The 24,362-nt window shown below is 39.3% G+C and overlaps 1 protein-coding gene across 3 annotated transcripts in view; it reads right to left on the reverse strand.

Annotated features, from left to right (window-relative positions):
• Nucleotides 1-256: 256 nt before the first annotated feature.
• NPR3 (natriuretic peptide receptor 3) overlaps nucleotides 257-24,362 on the reverse strand; it is a 78,278-nt gene continuing 54,172 nt past the window's right edge. Inside the window, exons 4-9 of one of the 3 annotated variants that reach the window (XM_087885635.1) lie at nucleotides 21,663-21,798; nucleotides 18,194-18,288; nucleotides 11,925-12,057; nucleotides 9,712-9,796; nucleotides 7,497-7,586; nucleotides 257-4,525 (exon numbers count right to left, since the gene is read on the reverse strand). In XM_087885635.1, the coding sequence (XP_087741761.1) occupies nucleotides 4,450-4,525; nucleotides 7,497-7,586; nucleotides 9,712-9,796; nucleotides 11,925-12,057; nucleotides 18,194-18,288; nucleotides 21,663-21,798 (615 nt within the window). In that variant the 3' untranslated portion in view covers nucleotides 257-4,449. Of the gene's footprint in view, nucleotides 7,587-9,711; nucleotides 9,800-11,924; nucleotides 12,058-18,193; nucleotides 18,289-21,662; nucleotides 21,799-24,362 lie in introns of all 3 variants that reach the window. The other 2 variants (XM_087885634.1, XM_087885633.1) reach the window with 2 other exon arrangements.

A 24,362-nucleotide genomic window follows, 5' to 3' on the forward strand; every position in this document is an offset into this window, starting at 1 on the left:
AAATATCCAATTTCTAAATATTTTTTAGCTGTGCATCTGTTGAGATTGAACAGTTGGACAGTAGAACTGGCAGTAAACACTGGATTTATGCTAAACCTGTAATTATATGTTCTGATAGAAAGTAGATGTTTATATGTCTCTTTTATATAGTAACCTCAAAATGAATGAACTTCATGGAATTATCCCTTGGCTCTTGGATAGCAGAAAATAGTGAAGAATTTTGTGAACATCATGAAATCATATCAAACGGTGAATGTATAATTTCTCTTTTTAATGGAAGCCTTTTTAGTTATGTGAGAATATGACCATCTAACCTACCTAAAATGTTTACAAGAAAATAAACACATTTAACTGTCAATGGGACATCAATAAAAATTTAAATGAACAACTTGTAAAACAAATGAAAAACATAACAATGAGGTTATATCCACAGTTGTAAATTCTGTTTCTATAGAAATGCAATAAATAAAAATCACATCATATGCACATAGTTCTACTTACATCAGTACAATATGCTATGCAGCTCTCCTTTTGTTTTTCCATTTTTTTTTTAACCACCCCAATATTACAATTCTAGATTATACTGCATATATATTTTTACAATCACAATATGGGCAAAGTGAAATCTCCACAGTCTTGAATTCTGATTTCCTCAGGTTTTGTGATAAATTGCACAATCTGCATCATGGATCAATCAAAACCATTTCACAATTCAAATCCAGCTGTTGTCTAATCTAACAAACAAGAAAAGCTCTTCATAGTTCATATTTCCTTTAGGAAATCATTTAGTAATACCTAAGAGAGATCTGTTGTGAGGATAGATGTCACTTAGATTTGAAACTGGCCTTACTTGATGTATAGTGATGTATATAGTAAGACTGGTCTTGTATTTTTCATTGTCTTCCTATGTCACAACTGACAGGATAAACAGAAGTTTATGTAGTGTGTGGATTGCATTTTGAGGGTTGCTTCTAGTCCAGGGGTCTTCAACCTTGTCAACTTTAAGACTTGTGGACTTCAACTCCCAGAATACTGAGAGTTGAAGTCCACAAGTCTTAAAGTTGACAAGATTGGAGACCCCTGTTCTAGTCTACCATTTCTCTTGCTCTGACCAATCTTTCTCAAGGTATAACAAAAACCTGAGAACAGATTTTGCACTTGTCCGCTTATGATTAAGCCACTGTGAGAAAGTGCACTTAAATACACAGAATGAGGCTTTCTGGTTTGACTCAGAATGTAGAGGTTTTCTAGAAAAATAACTATTTTTAACCGTATCGCGAAAGGTGCCTCATTTCAGATGTGTTTTCTTCTCTGCTTTCTGTATTTGTTGCCACTGAAGGAGAGGTGAAAATGTAGTGCTTTCCTCTTAATAGCCTAAGACAGTGGTTCTCAACCTTTTCTTGACCACGGATCCCCTTTAAATCTTTGTGACCATGGACCATGGCCACGGATCCTCAAGACTTAACTCAAGACTTAAATAGTTTTGTGGACCTCCTGTGATGACATTGTGGTTGCCAAGGGGTCCATGGATCACAGGTTAAGAACCACTGGCCTAAGATATGCTGGACCATGGAAGCTCCTGACTGCTTCTTCTTTTGGATGAATTTTTAAGTTTGCTGACATATTGGACAATCCTTAAGAGTTTACTCTGAAATAACTCTCACTAGCTATTCAAATTGTTCTGGAATAAATAATGTTTGAGAACTCTGTAATTTGTTAAAACAACACTTCAGATGGTGTAATTATTTAGTCATCCCAGAACAGTTTTCCTCCAGAGATATAGGAACAAAAATGACCTCCAATGTCTCTGGAGGTAACAGTTTGGGGAAAGCAGTTCTAAACATTTAATACTGCACTTGGATTCTATGTCATAGTGTGATTACAGGATGTAGTAAGAGCTTTTAGTTAAAAATATGTGTATTGTATGATGTGTATTGTTTATGTGACATTGTGTATGTCTTAATAGAATTCTGTCTATGTCAGTTTATTTTTAAAAAAATGTAGAACAGTTTTTCTAAAAAAAAGAAATTTTCATTCATTTTTTAAAACAGGCTTAAGTGCATTTTTAGAAAAATAACACAGTAAATACACTAAGAAAGCATTTTATTCACATAACACATTCCGCCATTGTGAATCCCCCTAGTACAGGTACTGTGGATTAAAATATGCGACTCTGAGCAATATCAAAATTCTGAGGCTATTTTGTGTAATCACGTCGGCGTTTATCTAGTAAACCTGTAATATAACCTAGTATCATTTTTCTTGCTGGTTTAAAAATTTATCTTTGGTGAACAGCATTAACAATAGTGGTTAATGTAAAATGTGCAAGGAACAGCTTCAAACATATGTTCATAATGCTCTAAAATGCATGCATCAATTAAATAGTATTAATTGAATGTTGTATTAGAAAACCAAGTTACTGGTTTGAGAAAGCCTCATGTCGACTATTTACTAAAAAAGCTACAGTGAATCCTTAACAGAAAACCTATGTTTACTATTTTTGTTCTTCAGAGCTAAATCCACAGTCTTCTCCTTATGACATCCACATTCCAGGATCAACTTTGTAAGGGTTAATATTTATATACAATTATTGTAGCGTAATTGTGAAATATTGTTATTTTTTTTTCAATTGTCCTTCTCCCATAGCCTTTCATTCGGTCTTACTTTTTTGTTAGTGTTTATTGAAGTCTAGATCTGAAGACTAGGTTAAGCCAGATTTAAAACAGGTCTCTAAAATCAGGGAAACTTCTGTTAGATTTGTCTAAAGCCCCACTGAGTATATTGGGATCCAAGTCAACAAGTAAGATTAAATATCTGAATTTTATCATTATTAAATGCAAGCATTTTTTTCAAAGCAGAATTGTATTTTTGAATTTACCACAGTTACTTTGGGTATACCTCAAAAACTACACAGCTAAAAAAGTCTTTTTGCATATAATTAAATCACTTTCAAACTTAGTGTTGGCTTGAACATTATATAGAAGTATAGGCACTGATTTGAAATGGAAACACTCCAATTCACTACTTTGGAGAAGATTCTCTTGAATTTCATGTCTCAGAGCTGGTTCTAAGGCATACCAAAGAGGAAAATTGTATATACAGTATTTAATATTGCAATTCAATGCATGTTTCCTCAGAAATGGATTTTCTTAAGGTTGGTAAGAGTTCTGCATGGATTACATAGAATTAACCCAATGTCTACTAGTAAAAGTGACTGAATATTCTGGAAATTTCTATGAAATTAGGAACACTTGACCATTTTCACTAAAAGCTACTGGTTCAATGACACGTGCCCCAAAAGTGATTTTCTCTCTTGTTTTTCTCTTGAATCAGGCAACTACTAGATAATTACTTAATTCTTAAATTAATTTTCAGTATACTTGTCTGAGCGCTGTATGTATTATTTGGACTACAATGTAATGCATATTTAGTTGAATGTTCAGTTGAACTGAAGCACAAAGATTGAAATTTTAGAGCAGTAGACAGAAAACCTAATCCAAGGGATTTTTAAAATACAGAATTTATTGTTTCTCTGTGCATGTTTTTGTAAATAAACACAAACAGACTCCTGTGTAAGCCTGAACTTTTTTTCTATTCAAGGTATGAGCATCAACTTTCAATTCTTATGCGTTGCCACTGTGGACAGAAAGAAGGGAAAGGGTGGAAGATCAGCCTACCACCATGCTGATATAAAAGTTTAGACTTTTATTGAATCTAAGTTCTCTGCTCATGAATATTCAGACTTAAAAAAAAAAAAAAGCTTTTCAAACATGCTCTTCATTTGATTTTCCAACAAAAGCAGAGATCCCAAAGAGATATCTTTTCCAAAATGGAACAGATATCCCAAATAGATAGAGCCTGGTGGTGCAGCAGACTAATAGCCTGTTATTATCATTATTATCATTCAGCTGCCTGCAATTACTGCTAGTTCGAATCTCACCAGGCTCAAGGTTGACTCAGCCTTCCATCCTTTCTAAGGTAGGTAAATTGAGGACCCAGTTTGTGGGGGCAATAAGCTGACTTTCTATAAACATACAAAAGTATGAAGGCTATTGCTTAACGCATTGTAAGCCGCCCTGAGTCTCCGGAGAGGGGCGGCATATAAATCAAATTTAAAAAAAAATAGATAACCCTAATAGAAAAATATAGGAATACCTAAAAATAAAATGTGAATATCATTTTTATACAACCAAGTATTTGTGACTTCCATTGCTGTACAAAACTATTCTGCCATGTGATATTTACAAAGTTTGGGCTGCACCCAAGGCTCCAAGTTGGCAGTTGGGTATTTGCATCCTAGGAAAAACTGTAGAGGGTAGATGTTGTATTGCAACCTGATTCTACACTTTTTTTCCTCATAAGTAAGTACCACAGTTTTCAATGGAACATTTGAGCGACAGCCTGGTTTTGAAAACCAGCTGCTTTGAGGAGGGGGAGATATCAGGATTCTCATAGCTGCACAGTGTCAACTGTGAAGCTGAGCTGACCAAAGCCATCTTGGAGCTTCAGTGTTGCCACACTGGAGCTGAGGGATAGGGAGGTGGGGATTAGAGATAGCCGGCATTTTGTAGCCAAAATAAAATACTTTCCCTTGGGAACCAAGGACATTCTCACACCTGGTCAGAGGAAGGAGGAGTGATGTCACTAAGCAACCAGACAGTGCCTTGATTGGACCATGTGACTAATTGTTTGGGGAGGGCGAAAATTTTTACTTTTAATTAGGTGAAAACTGCGGGAACCTTCAGGGTCAGTTTTCACCAGCCTGTGCCAATATGACATATCAAATAAATTCATTCTTTGAGGAATCTACCTGCCTCGGAATTTTGTTTGCTGTGGGTAAGTTACTTGGAACCCTGACACACACAGTGCACAACTGTGGGGGCCAAGCATCTCATTAGTTGCACTAGAGAAAAATATTTGTAGCTCAGGGTTGAAATGAGGGGTTGTTGGTGCTCTCAAAGCTTGGTTGTTTCCTTGCAGATGTTTTATTCACCACACTAGGAAACATCATCAGTGCTATTAAGAGGTGGGATTTGCTGTCATTTTACATTCACCGAGGGCCCCTTTTCTCATTAGTTTAAATTTCAGTAGTGGCAATTATAGACATAAGGACCAACACCATTCAGAGAAGAATTTCACCTGAATTTCCAACTGTGTGTGCATATGTGTGTCCATTTATATCAAGCATGCCCACACAGGTAATCCTCAATTTACAACTACAACTGAGGCCAAAATTTCCATTGCCAAGCAAGACAGCTGTTAAGCGACTTTTGCCCCATTTACAATCTTTCTTGCCACGGTTGTTAAGTGAATCATTCAAGTTAAGTTAGTAACATGGTTGGTAAGTGAATCTGACTTCTCCACCGATTTTGCTTGTCGGAAGGTAGCAGAAGGTGATTTGCAACCATCAACTATCCTTGCCAGTTGCCAAGCACCTGAATTTTGATCAGTGACCTTGGGGATGCTGCAACAACCATCAGAAAAATGGTGATAAGTCAGTGTTTTCAGCGCCGTTGTAACTTCCAACGGTCACTAAACAAATGGTCGTAAGTCGACAACTATTTGTGTAGAGAGCAGCATGCGCTTTGATTAGAGGCAGAGATTTTGATTTGAGTCAACAGCAGCTGTAAAATCTGATTTACATATCAAGTATATGAGATAGGCATCCAGATGGTTGAACCTGCTGGATTCTTTCAATCTTGAAATACTTTATAGAAATCCAGTTCACACCCGCTAATCCACCACTGAGAGGATTAGCTAGAACAGGGATGTCAAACTTGATTTCATTGAGGGCCGCATCAGTGTTGTATTTGACCTCAGGGGGCCAGGGTGGGCATGGCCAGTTTGACATCACTTGTCAGGGGGGGGAGGTGCCTGTTGTGGCCTGAGCACTCTGCCAGAAAAAATGGGCCCCTGAGCTCCATTTTCGGCCGTAACAGCCTCCAGCAGCTCTCTGCCAGTGAAAACAGAGCTGGGGAGGGGGGCATGCAGGAGGCCGTCGTGGCTGAAAACAGACTCTGGGAGGGCCACGCATGGCCCTCCCAAGCTCTGTTTTCACTGGCAGAGGCATCGCGGGCCGGTCCTTTCCTGTTTCCAGAGTGGCCTTGCGGGCCAGATCTAAGTACCCTGCAGGCCGGATCCGGCCCCCAGGCCTTGAGTTTGACATCCCTGAGCTAGAACTATCTTCTCTGAAATATTTCAAAATACCTTAACTTTTTTTCCTATCTAGGAAAATATTCAGGTCATTTGCATTCTGAAGTAGAAAACCCGACCTTCAGGATTCCACCACTTTATGCCTTTATGTTAACTTATGTATACAGCTGGCCTAAAACTGCATCTCTTTCCTCCAAAACCCTTTTGTGTGAATCTTATATCAAATTTCTAAAATAACCTACCCTGTCAGACAGATTATGAATTTATCATTTGTCAGATCTTAGTGATATTTAATATTGATTCCTCTAATTTTATCCATATGGCAAAATCTTTACGGGGCAGGTTGAACCGAAACAAAATTGTGCAAAGTCATTCAAAGAGGTCCAGGGATGGATTTGAACTGGAGTCTTTCAGATCCTAGGCCATGTCTAAACCACTGTTCTATGCTGGCTCTCGAAGTATGATTATAATTGGTCAGATTCCTAACAGCGATGCTGAAAATTTAGGGAGCTACAGCCTCAGACATCTGGAGGGCAACAAGCTGGAGACGATGGATCTAAAGTCAGGAAGCATTTCCCCTGGATGTGGAAGTAATGTGGGTGGGAAACTTCCTCAAAATAAAAATTCAGGGTAAAATGGAATTTATTTGAAAAAGAATTTTCCCTTCCCATGGATACAGCTCTCTTTCTTATATTAATAATAGAGTAGTGAGAGAATATTCCCAGGAATCACTACGGAACAATTTCAAAACTAATGTGAGACGTAAACTGGTGTTCAGTATTAAACCCTCATTTTCTTCCACTGTTGATGAGATGCATGATTGTTTGTTTTCCAAAATTATATTGCACTGAACAAGCTACACACTCTTTTTTCCCCATCCCGTCTCCACCATTCAATCCAGAACGTATTTTGTTCCCTATGTGAAGCTGCCCCTTTGTCTATGAAAGCACTTAAGCATCTGGTGTGTGATGTAGTAAAGAATCACCTGACATTCACAAGGCCTCATGAAGGAACGTTTACATCCTCAAGACCCCAGATCTGCCTTGAGATATCCACAAAGTATTAATAATGTCTTGTCGTGAGAAAACGGGTATCTTTTCTTTTAATCATTCATCTTTCCATGAGATTAAAAAAAGGCCATGTGGCATAATGTGGCTAGTAAATCATTCCTGAGTTTCTGGAAAAAAAAAAAAAAAATAAGACAAGCGACTCTACTTTTAAAAGGTGGAGTCCTTAACGCACTTCTTTTTTTTTCAGTGGCAGTCTTTGGTAGCGTCCATTTGTCTACAGGTATTCCCCACAAGAGCAATTCTTTTCTATTTCATGCAGCAGAAAAGTGAGACCTGATGGAGTCTTCTCGTAACTGTCGGTGCTTGCCGATGTTGTACTCTTCCAGCTGATTTCTTCTTTCAATGGTTATTTTGTACTTTTTCCTGAGTGGCAGAAAGTAACAATGATTCCTTCAGCAATTTGAGATAAGAAAGAAAACTCCCACTACAAAAGAACATCTGGTTTTGGCATAATCAGTTACATCAGGGGTGTCAAACTCAAGGCCCAGGGGACAGATCCGGCCCGCGCGGTACTTAGATCTGGCCAACGGGGCCGCCCTGGAAACAGCAAAGGACTGGCCTGCGGTGCAGGGGTGGGTTCTAAATTTTTTTACTACCGGTTCTGTGGGCATGGCTTATTTTGTGGGTGTGGCTTGGAGGTCATGTGACTAGGTGGGCATGGCTAGCTGGTCAGAGTCATTTCTGGAAGTCCTCGCCCTTACGACCAGTCCTCACACTTATGACCCGACTCATTTGTTTGCTTTCAACACTGATCAGCTATAGGATGGCCCTTTGAAGCCCCGCGGCAAGAGTTTAAACAGTTTTTTTCCCCTCTAGTCATCAGCTGGGACTCAGGAGGCAGCAATAGATTGGGGGTGGGACCAAATAAAAGGTAAGAATAACGTGGGGGGGGTGTGAGAACCGGTTCGGTGACGTCATATCGTCACCGCTACCGACTCGGCCGAACCGGACCGGGAGGAACCCACCACTGCTGTGGTGCTTCTGCCAGCGAAAACGGGCTCTCAAGCTTTGTTTTTGGCTGCCACGGCCACCTGCAACCCTCTGCCAGTGAAAATGGAGCTCGGGAGGGCTGGTTCACAAGAACCAGTAGTAAAACTGGCGGGAAGCCCCCACCATCATCCCGGATGTCATCATCGGTGATCTGCGCATGCGAACCAGTAGTAAAGGTAAGTAGAACCCACCCCTGCACTGTACATAGGGCTACCCTTGAAGAGCATTCGGAAGCTACAGCTGCTGCAGAGTGAAGCAGCATGGATAGTTTTGTGGACCCCAAGAATGCCCCCTGTAACACCACTGCTTTGTTAGCTTCATTGGTTATTAGTCCCATTCAAGATGTTGGTGATTAGCTTTAAAGCCCTTCATGGCATGAATCCAGCTTACTTGAGGGACCGTCTCCTATTGGGATTGGCCTGTACCACTCATGCCAGCAGAGGAGGCATGCTGTGGGTCCCGTCAGAGGGCCTTCTCTGCTGTTGCTCCTGCCCCCTGGAACATTCCCCCCCCCCGATGTGAGGTTGGCCCAACCCTATCTTTTCGTAAGGGCCTAAAAATGTGGCTGTGTCAGTCGGCTTGGGGCCACAGGGCAATGGAGGTGGTTAATTGAGTAATAACAGATCCCTCCTCCCCCCCCTCTGGCCCCATCCTCCCCATGTGTCTTTGGTTTTAATGTTTATTTTTAACTATTTATGTTTTAGTTTATACGTAACTGTAAGTCACCAAGAGTTTTACCCTATGGTAAAATGGATAGCCAATAAATTTTATAAATAAATACATTTATTTATTCGTTCACTCATTTACTTTGAATGGCTATCCATCTCAAGCAAGTGACTCTGGCCAGCAAACAGTCATTGAACTGACTAAAATGTAATTGCAATCACAATGCAAAAAGAAGAATTAAATGCATATAGCATCAGAGAATTATTATAATCCATAAATGTTAGCATAACTAGGAAATGGGACTTTTCATACAGTATATTCAGGATTTGAGGCCCATGAACCTTTCAAAAGGCCAACAGGATTGGGGCCATCCTAATCTCTGGAGGGAGAATGCTCAAGAGAACAGGCGCTATGGAGGAGAAGGATATTTCTCCTGGTCCCCTCCAGTTGCCATTTCTTGGCTGATGGGGCCTTCAACAGGTGTCCAACCTGCCTGATTGAATTGGACAGGTAAACAACTGGGAGAAGACCGTCCCCTCAGGTAACCCGGTTCCAAGCCATGAAAGACTTTAAAGGTGACAGCCAACACCTTGGCTGCCATGTTGATTTCACTTCTGGTTTCCAACTGCTGAGGAATCATTTAACAAGGCTGACTTTGAATAAATGTCTTTTTAACTACCATACCATTTTAGAGAGTGTTTGGATCAGTTCATGAACCTTCTCTATCTGATGGAACCCAACCTGCCAGACTGCAGACTTTCTCCTATTGCTTTCTTTGGGAGGAGAAATGAGACAGCCATTCAAAGATACTAGGTGTTAAAATTAAACTCACCTGAAAATGTAGAAGGCCATCAACAATCCTGCTCCTAGCAAGGCACCTACAACTATTCCAGTAACTGCTGATTCTCCTACGCCACCTGCTTGAAAAACAAACAGAAATCAAAGGAATTCCTTAACAACAAAATCTTGCAGAATGATTGAATTATAGATTCAATCTGCAACTGATTTTTTTGAAGCTTAGTTTTAGCTGAGGTTGAAATGTTCTTTTTTCTTTAGAGTCACACTCTTCTTTTATGAATTGAGTTTATTTTGGATTGATTCATTGTTAACACACGATCCCCTTCCCAAATCAGTGAAAGTCCCTGACCACTCAGAGAAATGACTTATTTTAACATATGCATATTTCTTATTCTGAAATATTTATTATTTATTTATTGGTTCGATTTATATGCCGCCCTTCTCTGGAGACTCAGGGCGGCTTACAATGCGTTAAGCAATAGCCTTCATACTTTTGTATATACCTGCTTAGTAGGGCTTTTGCCCCCCCCCCCACAAAGCGGTGTTCTTTTTATACAAAGTCAGCTTATTGCCCCTACAATCCGGGTCCTCATATGTAGGTTTGTAAGCCTTAGTGAATTATTTTAGGATATTTACAAACAGTTTTTGTATCCACAGAATATCTTCTTGTACAGTTCCACTAGCTCACACATATACCTATTAAATTAAACAGTTAACCTACCTAAATTTATGAATACCGTGTTTCTCCAAAAATACGACCTACCCTGAAAACAAGTCCTAGCTTGATTTTTACATGTACGCCGAATATAAGCCTTATCCCCAAAATAAGCCCTAATTAAGACCTCTCCCACTCTAGGGTTCATAGGCAAAAATTAAGCTAGGGTGGGGATGTGGGGGTGGAGCTGCCTTACTACTTACTTTCAGACAGTTGCAGCCAGGCCTCACACACCCTGACACCTGCCTTGCCAGCCCATTTCTTTTGCAGCCGGCAAGGCTTTCCTGAAGGCCTCTGCAGCTGATAACCGAGCTCCAGATCGATTTGGAGCTCTGTTATTGGCTGCAGAGGCCTTCAGGAAAGCCTTGCCGGCCTTGCGGGCCACAGAAGAAGTTTCTGAAGGCCCCTGACAGCAAAAAGGAGGCTGAGGGTGACATGCACAGGTGAGGTGAAGTCAGTGGACTAAATTTCCCCCCTCCCCAAAATAAGACCTGGTGCCTTTTTTAGTGGAAAAAAGTATGACAGGGTCTTATTTTCGGGGAAACACGGTAGTAGGTCATCCCTTTAGAAAGGTCTCCCCTTATTCCTGCTATTTCCATCAGAAGGGAAGAGTTTGCTTGTCTAAAATGATAAAAGGCATTGCTATCACTTTAGCTGCCTTCTGGTAGCTGTGCCTGAGTAAACACAGCCTTAAGCAGATAAGATGCACTTCTGCCTGATAAACTCAGGACTAGTCCATGCCTGGCCTCTGGCTGGTTGTTCTAATGCACAACTTGCTTTATTTTTCATGGTCTGACCTCCAGTTATTGGAATAGCAGTGGAGAAAAACTACTAATATTCCTAAGTGTTCATTTGCCTTCTACACATTTTGTTTCATGATGTAACAACTGTGACATTAGATGTCTGTGGGAAAACGTGATGTGTTTGGAGGTTGAAAATGCGATGAGCGATGCCCAAAATGGCTACCCGGAACAGCTGCTGCCTTCTCTTACCCCTTCCGCGCTTTGCCTGCTTTAGTCACTGGAGCTCCCTCCAATGATCAGCTGTGCTTTTGAAGCTGTTTTTCAGCCCTAACTCGAACGAAGTGATCTTCGGTGTTTTGCCTGCATTTCTAATTGCTGCTCCCTCCAGCGATGAGCTGTGCTTTAGAAGCTGTTTTCTAGCCCCAACCAGCCCCAACCTCAAAACCAGAGAGCAAACTACTGTGCTGAAGCTGACCAGGCTAAGGACACTATCCAGATGAATACTTGGTAGGCAGAATGTTGGCGCTTACAAAAAAAATGGCACAGAAGGGGAAATCGGCTGCGGAAAAAAAAATGTGAATTTTTGGGTTGGAACCCGATTTGGTCGTGGTCAGAAGTGTTCGTGACCAGAGGTTTTACTGTGTGTGTGTGTATAAATATATATGTGTGTGTGTATACACATACACATACACACACACACACACACATATGAATACAGAGATAAATGCATAGATTATCAGCTTAGTTTCATTAGGCCTAAAACCCATACATTAACCTCACTTAACTTACATGATTTGCAGGCTGCATTGCTCGTATGCTCCAATCCTCGGCTATCATCTGTTTTCAGTCTTTGCTCCCAGAGGTAATTTGCACTTGGAATTATTTCAAGTCGTCCCTGTTTTCCATAATAGTTTCCAATTACCTGTATATAAAAACAATATCGCAAAATGAAAACAACGTCCTGCTAGGTCAAGAGAACAGTATATATCTCTCTCTTCTGTCTGTCTGCCTGCCTGCCTGCCTGCCTGCCTGCCTGCCTGCCTGCCTATCTATCTATCTATCTATCTATCTATCTATCTATCTATCTATCTATCTATCTGTCTCTCTCTCTCTCTCTCTCCATCCATCCATCCTATTGCACATCTACATCAGAAATCTAATAAAGAGCATTAAGGATTCTAAGATTTACTGACTGAGGACAGAGTTAGGAATTACAAACCATGTAATTCCTTCGCTCTATCTTATAATGGGAAAAATTACCCCGAGAAAACTGAACTGAGCTTCTGCAAGAGCTTAACAATGGTAAAGTAATGACAGCAACAACAACACTTCTAGCCTGTTCCAAAACTTCTAAGATTTGTTTGGTGCAAAACCAAGTTGCTGAAATTATACAAACTTTAAGAATAAATCACATTTGCAACCCATCTGTGTTTGTGAATCCACATGCAAAGTAGCTTCCTGCAGCTATAACATAGGAACTATCAGGGTGTCATTACAATCTGAGACATTTTGGCTATTTGTGTATAGTTGTCAAGATTTTCTATCATGTGCCTTGGCTATTTTTTTTTTTTTTTTACAAGAAGCCAGAGTAACCTTGTTGTAAACATCAAGTGATCAGATAAAGGCCTAAGTTCCTTTGGCATTGTTCCACTTAGGAAATAAACTTTTCATGAGCGATGGGAAGGAATCTCCCAAGTAAATAAATACTGCCACTAGCATCATCAAAAAGGGGGGAATATTATAAATCAGGGATGGGGCAAACATAGTAAAATGAATTATGTCCACTCAAAAGGGAAAGTAAGCAGAATCTGAAAAGAGAGAAGTTTGTACAGACAAACAAAGTTAACAAATGATTGTTAGCTCTGCAGTGATTGTTTCTGCCCGAAAAGAGAGCTGAACAGGAACATCTGCAGAGAATGAAATCAATATAATCCTTTTTGTTCATGGATATATTTTTTTTAAACTCTGGCTTAAGATGCTGAATTCTTTGGTCTTTCCTCAGATGACCTCTGGACTTTTTACTATCTTTATAGTTTCTCTTCTGACATCTTCCATTTTAATATTTTATTACTCCATTGTTTTGTTAACGTTTCTCAATCAACTTGATGGAAAAGGTTTGCTTACTTGATAAAGCAGAGGCAAAATTCTCTTAAATTTGGGGCAGGGTTTGGATTGTGTTAGTAATTAAGGGTATCTGTCTTTCACTCGTCAAACATATCTCCCCAGTACAAACTTCCCGTTTTCCAATGAAGCCCTGGAGAAAGAATCAGTGAAGGAACTCTTATCTGGGATTTCTTTCAATCAGGAAGTGTGGGCAGTCAGGAAGGCTGGCATGTGATAGAGAAATAGCATAACATAGCACAGCGGTCCCTAACTTTTCCATCTTGGCAGCCTGGTGTGGCGCTGGGTGGTGTGTGGAAGTGGCAGGCGCACATGCGCAGCTCCCTTTGTGTGAGTGGCGCACGTGTGTGCCTTCCACTTGCACAAATGGAGCTTTGCATGGGAGCAGAGGGTATTTGAGCTCATGTGTGAAGATCTACTTACATGAGTGGCAGGCCCTTGCGTTTGCACATGAAGCTCCACTCGGGCGAGCACAGGGTGTTTGAGCAGAGGGTGCTTGTGCTCGCGCACAAAGCTCCATTTGCATGAATGGAGCTTTGCGTGTGAGCGTGAGTGCCTTCCGTTTGCCCGAGTGGAGCTTCACATACACACGCTTGCCCACTTCTCCCACGGCCCGGTTTCAAACAGGCCGCGGCCACTATGGGGTTGGGGACCCATGATATAGCATTCCTGTCAGAAGCAGCAAGGCACTTCTGGATTGAAAGGATTAGCTGGTGACATCACTGTTGCCTTGGAGACGCCCAGTTGGAGACTCCTTTCATGTCTCTGGCAGGAACTGGAGCGAAGGGCGGGAGCTTAACCCCGCCCAATGGCAGTAGTTGGGTCTTGAACGCAGCCTTACTAACTTCCAACCCAGTGTCCTAACCACACAAGCCACTATGTTCCTTTGTGATAAAGAAATATCGGGAAAAAAAAATCCTTGCAGACACAAAGTATAATCAGAAAATACTTCTACAGGACCCTGATAACGAGATATCAGGGCCTTCTCTGTGGCAGCTCCTGCCCTCTGGAACGATTTGCCCCCGGAGATACAAAGGATATCGGATCTCTGGATTTTTCGCCGTGCCCTAAAAACTTTTCTTTTCCATCAAGCAGGGCTGGCGTGAACCCCTCCCCCCCCTTTTCTAGCTTTTTTAATTTTTTAAATTGTCAATGGCTTTTAGTTTGAATGTTTTAAATTTTGGGGCCAAAGTCATGAAATTCTTTTAAAATTTAAAATTTTGTATTGGTATGTGTTTTAGTTTTGGCTGTGCACCGCCCTGAGTCCACTAGGAGAAGGGCGGTATACAAATTGAATAAATAAATAAATAAATAAATAATATAAAAGCAAAAATATTTTCTGCAGAAAATTCTTTATGGCATGGGTCCAGGAAATCTGAGGAACCATCTTGCCCCATGGGATTGGTCTGTCCCACTTGTTCAGACAGAAAGGGCCTACGGCATATCCCACCTACTGCAGTCCCTATCAGCCAAGGTATTTTGGCTAGCAGAATCTAGAGAAGAGCCTTTTCTGGCATGGCCCCCATTCTCTGGAAAATCTTGTCCCTGGAGGTAAGATTTGCCCTCACCCTTCTGGCGTTTAGGAAAAGCCTTGAAGCCTGGCTCTGCTGGTTGGTGTGGGGCTCTGATGGAGAAGTTGTAGCCTGGAGGTGGTTGGTGCAGGGACAGATGAGGGACCATTTAATCTTTTGCAATTTTAATCCTTTTTTTATATTTATAATGGCTTTTATATCTCTATTTTTGTGATATTGCAAGCTGCCCCAAACAGTGAGATGAGGGTATATAAATTTACCGTATTTTTCAGAGTATAAGACGCACCTTTTTTACCCCCCAAAAGGGGGTGAAAATTTAGGTGCGTCTTATACATCGAATGTAGCCCTGCCCACCCACTGGCCCCCACCCTTTGGCCTGTGCCTCGCAGCAGTTACCTTCTTGCAAGCAAACAGCAAGAAAAAACAGCCCCTTTCAGCTTCAGCATAGGTTAATTAGCACAAGTTGATCAGATCGGCCTCCCGACTCTCAGCTGATTTGCTCTCAGCTGTTTTGCACAGGGCTCTCTTGCTTGCTGCAAAGAGTGCTGGAGCAGATTTTTTTTCCCTAGCTATGCTGAAAAAACGAAACTGAAAGTAAAGCAGGCTCTTTGCTCCAACGTGACAAAATGAGACAGAGAGAGATTTCTTTTTCTTTTTCCTCACCAAAAAAGGTAGGTGCAAACAATGGGAAATTTAGGGCAAAAGAGGAGAGTTCAAGATTTTAAAACACACACAAAAAAAGGCTCTATTTAACTAGGGAATTGAAATAATTGAGATACTATTAATTGTATATTGTGTTGAAAGCAGAAATTTGTGGTTTGGAGGAATATATGGGGAAAATTATTTGGTTTATTATTATTGGTAAATATAATTAATTGATTTGTAACAAATTGGATTGCATGGAAATAATTGGAATATTCATGTTCATATTGATTAATATACAAAAAAGATAGTTATAACTAATTGATTTATATAAAAATGTTGAATTTGTATTAAACAATTGTAATATTAAATAATTAACCAATGTGAGGATGGATATAAAAATAGATGACAATGGGAAGGGGTATAATATAGAATAGAAGGGAAAAATTGAACAAACAAAACAATTAAATATTCAGAGGATAATTTTTCAGTATTGGCAGCAAACCTCAAAATAAATGCTGTCAAAAAGGTGATATGAATAAGATAATAGCACAAAGGGGCTCTTCCATGCCAAATCAAACCAATTCACTGAACTTGCGGGTCAACAAGGTGACATAACAATGATTTCCCTAATTTTAACATCTTGAGTAGCAGATTACAATCACCCGAAAGCAATGACTTCCGTTGTGTTAATGGGGGCTATTTCCCCAATAGAAGCTCAACAGAATGGAATTTTTTCTAGATTCTTAGACTCTTGACAGTTTGGATGTAATGATGCTTGTGTCATGAACCCAGAAATGCACTTACTTCCCCTCTCTGAGAGTACTGGCTTCAGTACTGCAGTCCTGATTATTTCCCCATTATGTTGAAAACAGGAAATAGTTACCTGATTTGTTCTAATTTGCCAGGCTCTATAACTGCAGATTTTTTTTTGTTTCAAAGCCTGCTTAGTAAACTAATAGGAAACAGGAATCTGCATTTGACTTTAGGCAGACCTTAAATACTAAGGGTATGAAAGGAGAAACTGATTGGAATAGTATTGAAAAGAATCTTGCAAGTACAACACCCCTCCCAGGTGGCCTTCCACCTTCTGATGAAATATTGGCAGGATAATAGCATTTACCACCTTGTTAAACAAACTGCATGCACTGCTGAACCACTCCAACTATTCAGAAGCTTCTCCTAATGCTGATCTTTAGTAAATTGATTCTAATCTTTCCCTTTGGGAAAAAAAAGAAGAGAGGAACTTGTAATTTAAATTATAGCTTGCAAGAGACTGCAAGGGTAATTCAAAGCATTGGGAAGGGAGTAGATTGCCTTCTCTATTTCTTTTCATCTTCCCAAATTATTATTATTAGCTGTTAAGTGACAAAGTACGGAATTGTATGAGACATATATGTCATGCATCTATTTTGGTTCCATTTTGTATCATGTACTATCAAAGTGGAGCATCTATTTTTACAGAATATAATATTTGTGATATTTTGGATTTAGGATTTTGTATTCCTCCTTTTGTATTCATCATTGTTATACAATGCCAATACTCAAAACACTCTTCGTAGGGTCATATTTGGAATATCCAGATAGCTAATTAGTATGGTTAGTTTGTTGTCTATGTTTTAAAATGTGTCTTGTGGTTATGTCAACCTATTCTTCTCTCTAACCTTTTCAAGGTACCAGTGAGTTACAGTATATTAACACTTCATAACAATAGTCCTTTACTCGTGACTGCAATTGGTACTGGAATTTCGGTTGTAAGTTGGAACAGTCATTAAGTCCAGGCATGCACCCAATTTTATGACTGTTTTTACAACAGTTGTAAAACAAATCACACAGTTATAAGTTCAAATCCATTCTCCCAAATGGACATTTATTTGCTAGAAACTCATGTGTTTGTGGGATGCTGCAACCAGTTTGGTTTAGTGGTTAAGGCACCAAGCTAAAAACCAGGGGAGTGTAAGTTCAAATCCTGCCACAGCCATGAACGCCAGCTGGGTGACACTGGACTAATCACTCTCTCTCAGTCCAACCCACCGCACAGAGTTGTTGCTGAGGGGAAAATAGGAGGAGGAAAGAGTACTGGGTATAGTCACTGCCTTGAGTTATTTGTAAAAATAATAAAGGTGGGATACATATTAATACATAATAAATAAACAAATAAAAATAAATATATATGAACCAGTTGCCAAATACTGGAAATGTGGTCATGTGCACTTTAGCTTCTTTTTTTTCTATTATTTTGTCTATTTTGTGGTTCCACCAGTTCTTGCTTGCAGGCAAGTGGTTTTGTTTGAATTATGCTTAATTTAATTGTAATGTTGGTCGTGCTGGATAAAAGCTAAATTAATTCACTCCCTTAATCTTTCTCGGGTTCATAATTGCTGCCCTTAATCTTTTTCTAAATTCCCAGCAGATTTCTGTTGCCAAACCAAATATAAAACTGAAGCACCTTTGGGACATGATTAGAGTATTGGACTTGGTGCAGGAAAGGAATAGTTCAAATTCCTATTCAGTAGGGAGAATGATTGTTACACCTAAAATTTCTAGAACCTAAATGCCATTCAAAGATTTAATGAAACAGGACAAGCATATATTTCAATCCAATTTATCATTTAGAACAGCTTTCCTGAAGTTGATGGACTCCAGGTATGTTGGTCTTCAGCTCCCAAGCCTAGGCATCTTGTTATCCATGCGAAGAGCTCATTCAATATGCCCAAAGGAGAATAAACATGGTCAAAGCTGATTTAGAAACAATTTACTCACCTGCTGTGTTCCAGTTTCAGGATCAGTCATGGCAACCACAGAAAAATCTCCAAACCTTTCTCCAGAGGCATCAATAGATACTGGCCCTGCAATGCCTGAAGAACAATATATATATATATAATGTTTCCAAGAAAAATAAAATAAAGAGGGCAGAATTTTTACAGGCTGATATGGTAAGGAATCCTAGCAGCCTTCTGGCTGGCATTCCAAGAGACTGCAATTGTGTCTACATTCCTAGCATATGTAGCATTGCCTTCTCAAGAGGATAAATTATTTCAGCTTTTTAGTAGAAACGAAAGTAACCAAGTCTTATTCGACACTCCCTAATAGAAACTGGCTTAAAACCCTTGCCCTGGGTTAAAAGAAGCAAGAAGTAAATGGCTTTGAATAGCTTACACATATTGGAAAGCAAATGTACTTGTCAAATGTTGAAATTCTTTGTTGTCTTCCTAACCATTTTTTTAAAAATTCTATTAAAGCTTCAACAAAATTATGTTGGAAATTAATTTACAATGAAAAATCTTGCTCAGAAAAATCTCATTTCTCACAGGATACTCACTGTTGCTTACTTGAAGTCAAACAAATTTTAAGGATCCCTATCTGTAGAACTAGAGATCCAATAATGCACCAGGCTGGAAACGAGGGGCCCAGGAGTTCTAGTCCCATCTTAAATATGAAACCAGCACACACTCTCAACCCTAGGATGGAGGCAATGGCAAAACACTTCTGGAAAATGTTGCTAAGAAAATGCCAGGGACTAATCCAGCCAGTCATCAGGAATTTACACTGACTTGAAGACACATTAAAAAAAATCTGTAGAAATAACAGGGAATGGTCCTTTCTCTCTTCTTTCCTTGCAGAAACTGTCAAGATATAGGTAAAGAGACAGCAAATATCCAGAAACACTTGACTAAACAGTTCCCTGTTTCTCCTATAACCTAATCTTCTACACTAGTTGTACTAGTACCACTAGTTGTGTCCCTAAACTGATTCCTAAAGTAGTGTATATGCTAGTGAGGTGTCCTTCTATTGCAGTTTTCAGTGAAACCAATGGATCTGCTGTGTTTTATAATCTTTATAATGTGAGGCACTGAATTAGTTGAACTTGTTTACGGAGAAAAATACACGCAAGTTTTTGGCTTGACTTGTAACCTGATATTTACCAGATATCATCATACTAAAATGCCTCTTAATTCCTTGCTGGGGATTATGAGAACTGTAGTTCCAAGCATATCCAGAAGGTGACAGAATGAGGAATGCTGAATTAAAGATTTAGAAGGGATATTTTCTTTTCTCTTCCAGATAAAAGACAGACAGATTAGTCTATGCCAAACTCCTATGTGCTTAATTGTATATACTGTACATTGTGCTTTTCTTTGTATGTAAAAAAGAAAATTCCTTTTCATGGATCATTTCTCCCAAAATACATATTTCTTTGCATAACTTGGATTCCAAAAAGCCCATTATCCAATTTTGAGAGGAGCACAGTCTACATAATTGCTCATCCAGGAAATGTGGAATAGGAAGTTCATTTCAAAATGCATACCAGATGAAATGATATTTCACTGCAATTCTACTGTCAATCTAATATTTCCCTTCTAGTAAAGCATTTCCTTTAATGCTCTCTTCCTAAAGAAAAAGTAACAGCATCTGAGAAAATGGCTGATGATGTTTTTCAAAGCCATTCCAGTTTCTGAACTCATTGTTGGGTTCTTATCTAAAGGAAACATTTCCGTATCTGTAACTACTTCCACTGAATTTTGCCCAGTACATAATGACGGGTGAATTTGACAAGGGCTGCTGGTCTTACCAGGAATGTCCTGCTTATTTTATAAAGTTTAGCTCTATGTGGATGTCCGTATTAAGGTTTGTGTACATTTATATATAATAAGGCTTGTAGGACTTAAGGTGGTTGTTTTAATAACCAGGCACAAACACTAGAAATAAAAAAAAAATGGAAACCTTACATTCAATATGCACAATGAAGTTTTAGAAATCTAATACAAAAAAAAAATATAACATTGCAACTAAACAGGTAAATAGCATCAGAGCATTTTTAAAATCAAACCTAGCTTTTAAGATTAAGAAACTAAATTTAAAAAGGAACTAATGTAATGAGGTAAGCTAATAAACAAACAGGAAAACAGTTGAAAAAACTTGAAAAGAGGAATCCAGAGTTTCTAAATAACTGTATTAAGGACATATTGCTGCTTGCTACTGATATTGGTGCTATTAACATCGATACAATGGAGCTAAGCAATCCATATTTAAAAGCTGCACTGTCTATGCAGTTCTCTACATATGCTGATTAAATTCAATATTATCCACTTGCTTTATTTTTGGTAGACTATACAATAATAGGGGACGTGGTGGCTCAGTGGCTAAGATGCTAAGCTTGTCAATCAAAAGGTCGGCAGTTCAGCGGTTTGAATCCCTAGTGCCGCATAACGCGTTACTTGTCCCAGCTTCTGCCAATCTAGCAGTTCGAAAGCACGTAAAAAATGCAAGTAGAAAAATAGGGACCATCTTTGGTGGGAAGGTAACAGTGTTCCGTGCGCCTTTGGCATTTAGTCATGCCTGTCACATGACCACTGAGATGTCTTCGGACAGCGCTGGCTCTTTGGTTTGAAACGGAGATGAGCACCGCCCCCTAGAGTCGGGAATGACTAGCACATATGTGCGAGGGGGAACCTTTACCTTTTTTTACAACCATATGCAGGAGACAGCATTTCAGGCAGAACAGTGGGGACAATAGGTAGAAGGTTGAGGGGCGAAGGTTATTTAAATCAGTCTTTTTCAAACCTGGCAACTTGAAGATGTGTCGACTTCAACACCCAGAATTCCCCAGCCAGCATGAAGTCCATACATTTTCAAGTTGCCAAGTTTGAAAAACATTGATCTAAACAAAGCATTCAGAGATCCTTATGCTTTATTCTTTAACGTGCTCCATTTTAACTCTCTCAGGGTTTTGGCTGTTTCCATGGCCAATTCAAAGGGTTGGTTCCAATCTGTGTAACCCTACAGAGTGTTTTCTTCTCACAGAAACTTCCTTCCATAGAAACTGATTGTTGTCTTAAGGTTATCTAGAATTTTTCCTCTGATAACTACTTCAGTCTGACCTCTTTTGTTCTCCCTTTAAGCCCCGTGACTTTGTTGGTACTTGAAGCTCCTGAACCGATTGTTTAAATTCCTGCGCTGGTCTTGTACTTTACTGCCAGCATAAGATTTTGCATGACACAAATGTTTTAAAAATGGCTAACAAAATCAATCAACCAACCAACCAATAACAAAATCTTCTTTCATAATATTAGCAGAAACAATTGGCTTTTCATTTCAATTATCTAGAAGACTTGATCAACAAAACCCAGGAATCATAATCTCTACTATGAAGAAGCAAGGATAAAAAGGGGCAGCTTTTACTAAAACAAAATTATTTATAAAAAAGCATGGAATATGTGACTGGATGTACCTTCGTATGTCCTGTTCCATGTCTGATGAACAATCTTATCTCCATCTTTCTTTGTGAAGCCATTCTTCAGAACTTCCCGTAAAGCCAGAACATAGAGAACTAAGGCATCATGGAAACCTTCAACAAACATGTTCACCTAAAAGCAAAACAACATTTCATTGGTGATTTGGTCTGTAAATTCAGCAAAAACATAATTTTATGCATCATAATTCATAGACATCTCTAAAAGGGGCAAGTGGGGCAAATGATAATATGCATGTTATGAAATCAACCTGAAATGAAATGACCTGTGTACTGATAAGGTATTCCAAAATTTGCACGATGGTATTATTTATTTATTTATTCATTTGCTTGTTCATTTCAATTTATTAGCTGCCCAACTCCAGTGGACGCTGGGTGGTACATACAGGTCAAAAAGACATAAAAGCAGCTAAAAATATTAAATCAACAGCAGCCTGGACTAAAATGCTCTTATAACAAAATCCACAAAACAAAATAAGACCCATTAAACAAATAAATATGAACCCCAGGCACAGATCTAAAGATAGGTTTTCTAAGCTTTTTGGACCACTTTCAGAGGCTGCGGCCCACAACAGAGGATACACACTTCCTAGGTCCCACAAGATGGCAACATTTAATGGAAGAGCCCTGGAGCCCACCAACTCTGCTGGAACATATGGGATAGGCAGACATGATTGGAGACAGGCGGTCTCTCAGGTAGCTTATGTGCCTCGGTGGTTACTTCTGCTGACTGCCGGTTGCCTGCAATTTGGCACTTCAAATCTCACCGGCTCAAGGTTGACTCAGCTTTCCATCCTTCCGAGGTGGGTAAAATGAGGACCCAGATTGTTGGGGGCAATATGCTAACTCTGTAAACCACTTAGAAAGGGTTGTAAATCACTGTGAAGTGATATATAAATCTAAGTGCTATTGCTATTGCTATTATGTGGCATTATGAAGAACATATCAGTATTTTGATTATCACCATGGCTTGTTACAGAAGCTGCTGCACACAGTGGTTAATAAATGCAGAACAAAAGTTGGCCTAAATTATACAAGTACCTTTTAGAAAATGGTAAAACAAAACTGGACTGTCTTTTTCTTAGTGGAAAATATATGTTTAAGTATTATATTGAGTAAAGAAAGATAGATCCAGTAAATATCATTTGTCATTTGTGTTTAATAAGCGTTTAGGAATCTTCATTATAGTATTGAATTCCTACTTCTTAGTTTTGAGTTGAGCTTCATAATCCCCTAATAGCATGATTTTGTTTGTATACAAAGTGTGCTTTTGATTACAATATTCCCACAATTCTTATAATGGAATTTTAAAGCTTTGCATTTGCATGTAAGGATTGAGGATGCATAGGCTTCAAATGAAATCGTCAAGTGGTTATTTCAGTATAATTTTCTCTTACAGCAATATTAAGTGCTAACTTTTGTGGACATACCCGAAAAATGTTGGAGAAGAAATCTCGATCTCTGATTATATTTTGATAAGATAAAGTGGGTTTACCATATGTCTCTGGAATTCTGCAAGATATGTATGCATTCTAGAATGATATGGTGACTCCTTATGATATGATAGGGAAGGAGAATTTCAATGTTAGTTTGAATCCAGCAGCAGATACTGGCTGATAAACAGAACCCATGAAAAGGAAGTTACTATTCTGCTGATCGTCCTCAACAATAAACATAGCTACTCAGCTTATAGTAAAGGGGAACATATATTTCTGTCAGCAAAGTCATACAAAATTTAATAAAGCAGAAGCTATGGTTTGACCTAGAATAGATAGGACAATCTGAGGTGTTTCTTTTCTCTTTTTGTATAATAACTTCTCTATATATACTGTATATACATAATCTACCAACTCACTGTATTCCTTTTCCTGTTGAGGATCTTAGAAAGTGCTCTCCAAATACTCTGCCGTTGCCCGTGACTCAGAAAAAACAAATATTTATTAATCTGCTTTAAACAGGTTTTATCATAAACAGAACAGAAGCTCTTAGGCTTTTGTAAGAGGAGAAAAGAGAAGTGTTTTTGTCCCGTGAATTGGGTTGGCTGCCCCTACTTCTCTACCCTCCTACAGATGTTAGAAACCTATTCTCGGCAGGACCATCTTGGCAGGACTTTGAACGTCAGAACAATTCCATCCTGTAGCTTATTTTCTAAAGACTGCCCTGTGTCTGCGCATGTATCTCCACATTTTTGTGGCTCTTTCAGTCAATGGCATGAGCTAAATGAAATGTCCCTTTCCAATACAAGTGCAAAAAAGCGTATAAATAGCCTTGTGTTTTTGAGAAATCCCGGCAATGCTGTGCTACAAGGAATCCAGCTGTGCAGCTGGTCTCCCTGGGTTGCAACGCTTGTCCTGTTTGCTGGCCATCTGTAGATTCAGAGAGAATGGAAGCAGCTAGTTTAAATGAGTAGGCCTGTCTTCTATGCCAAACTGCTGGGTACCCTTTTCACTTCCGCTTGCTTTTTTACAGAATTCTTTTCTGTCCCTCTTTTCAAATGTATATCCATTTTGGATCAACCCCAAGAGAAAGAGAAAGTTGCATTTAAAAAAAAGAAAAGAAAAACTAATTGCCGTATTCTTTGGGCAATTAAAAACAGAAAGGCTAATGAGACTAACTTCCCTGAGCAACAGACATAAAGGCAGGCATAGTTCATACATCTGAATAGGAGAAAAAGAAAGC

Source organism: Pantherophis guttatus, chromosome 2 (assembly GCF_059756535.1).
Source record: "Pantherophis guttatus breed Tessera chromosome 2, ASM5975653v1, whole genome shotgun sequence".
Lineage (NCBI taxonomy): Eukaryota > Metazoa > Chordata > Lepidosauria > Squamata > Colubridae > Pantherophis > Pantherophis guttatus.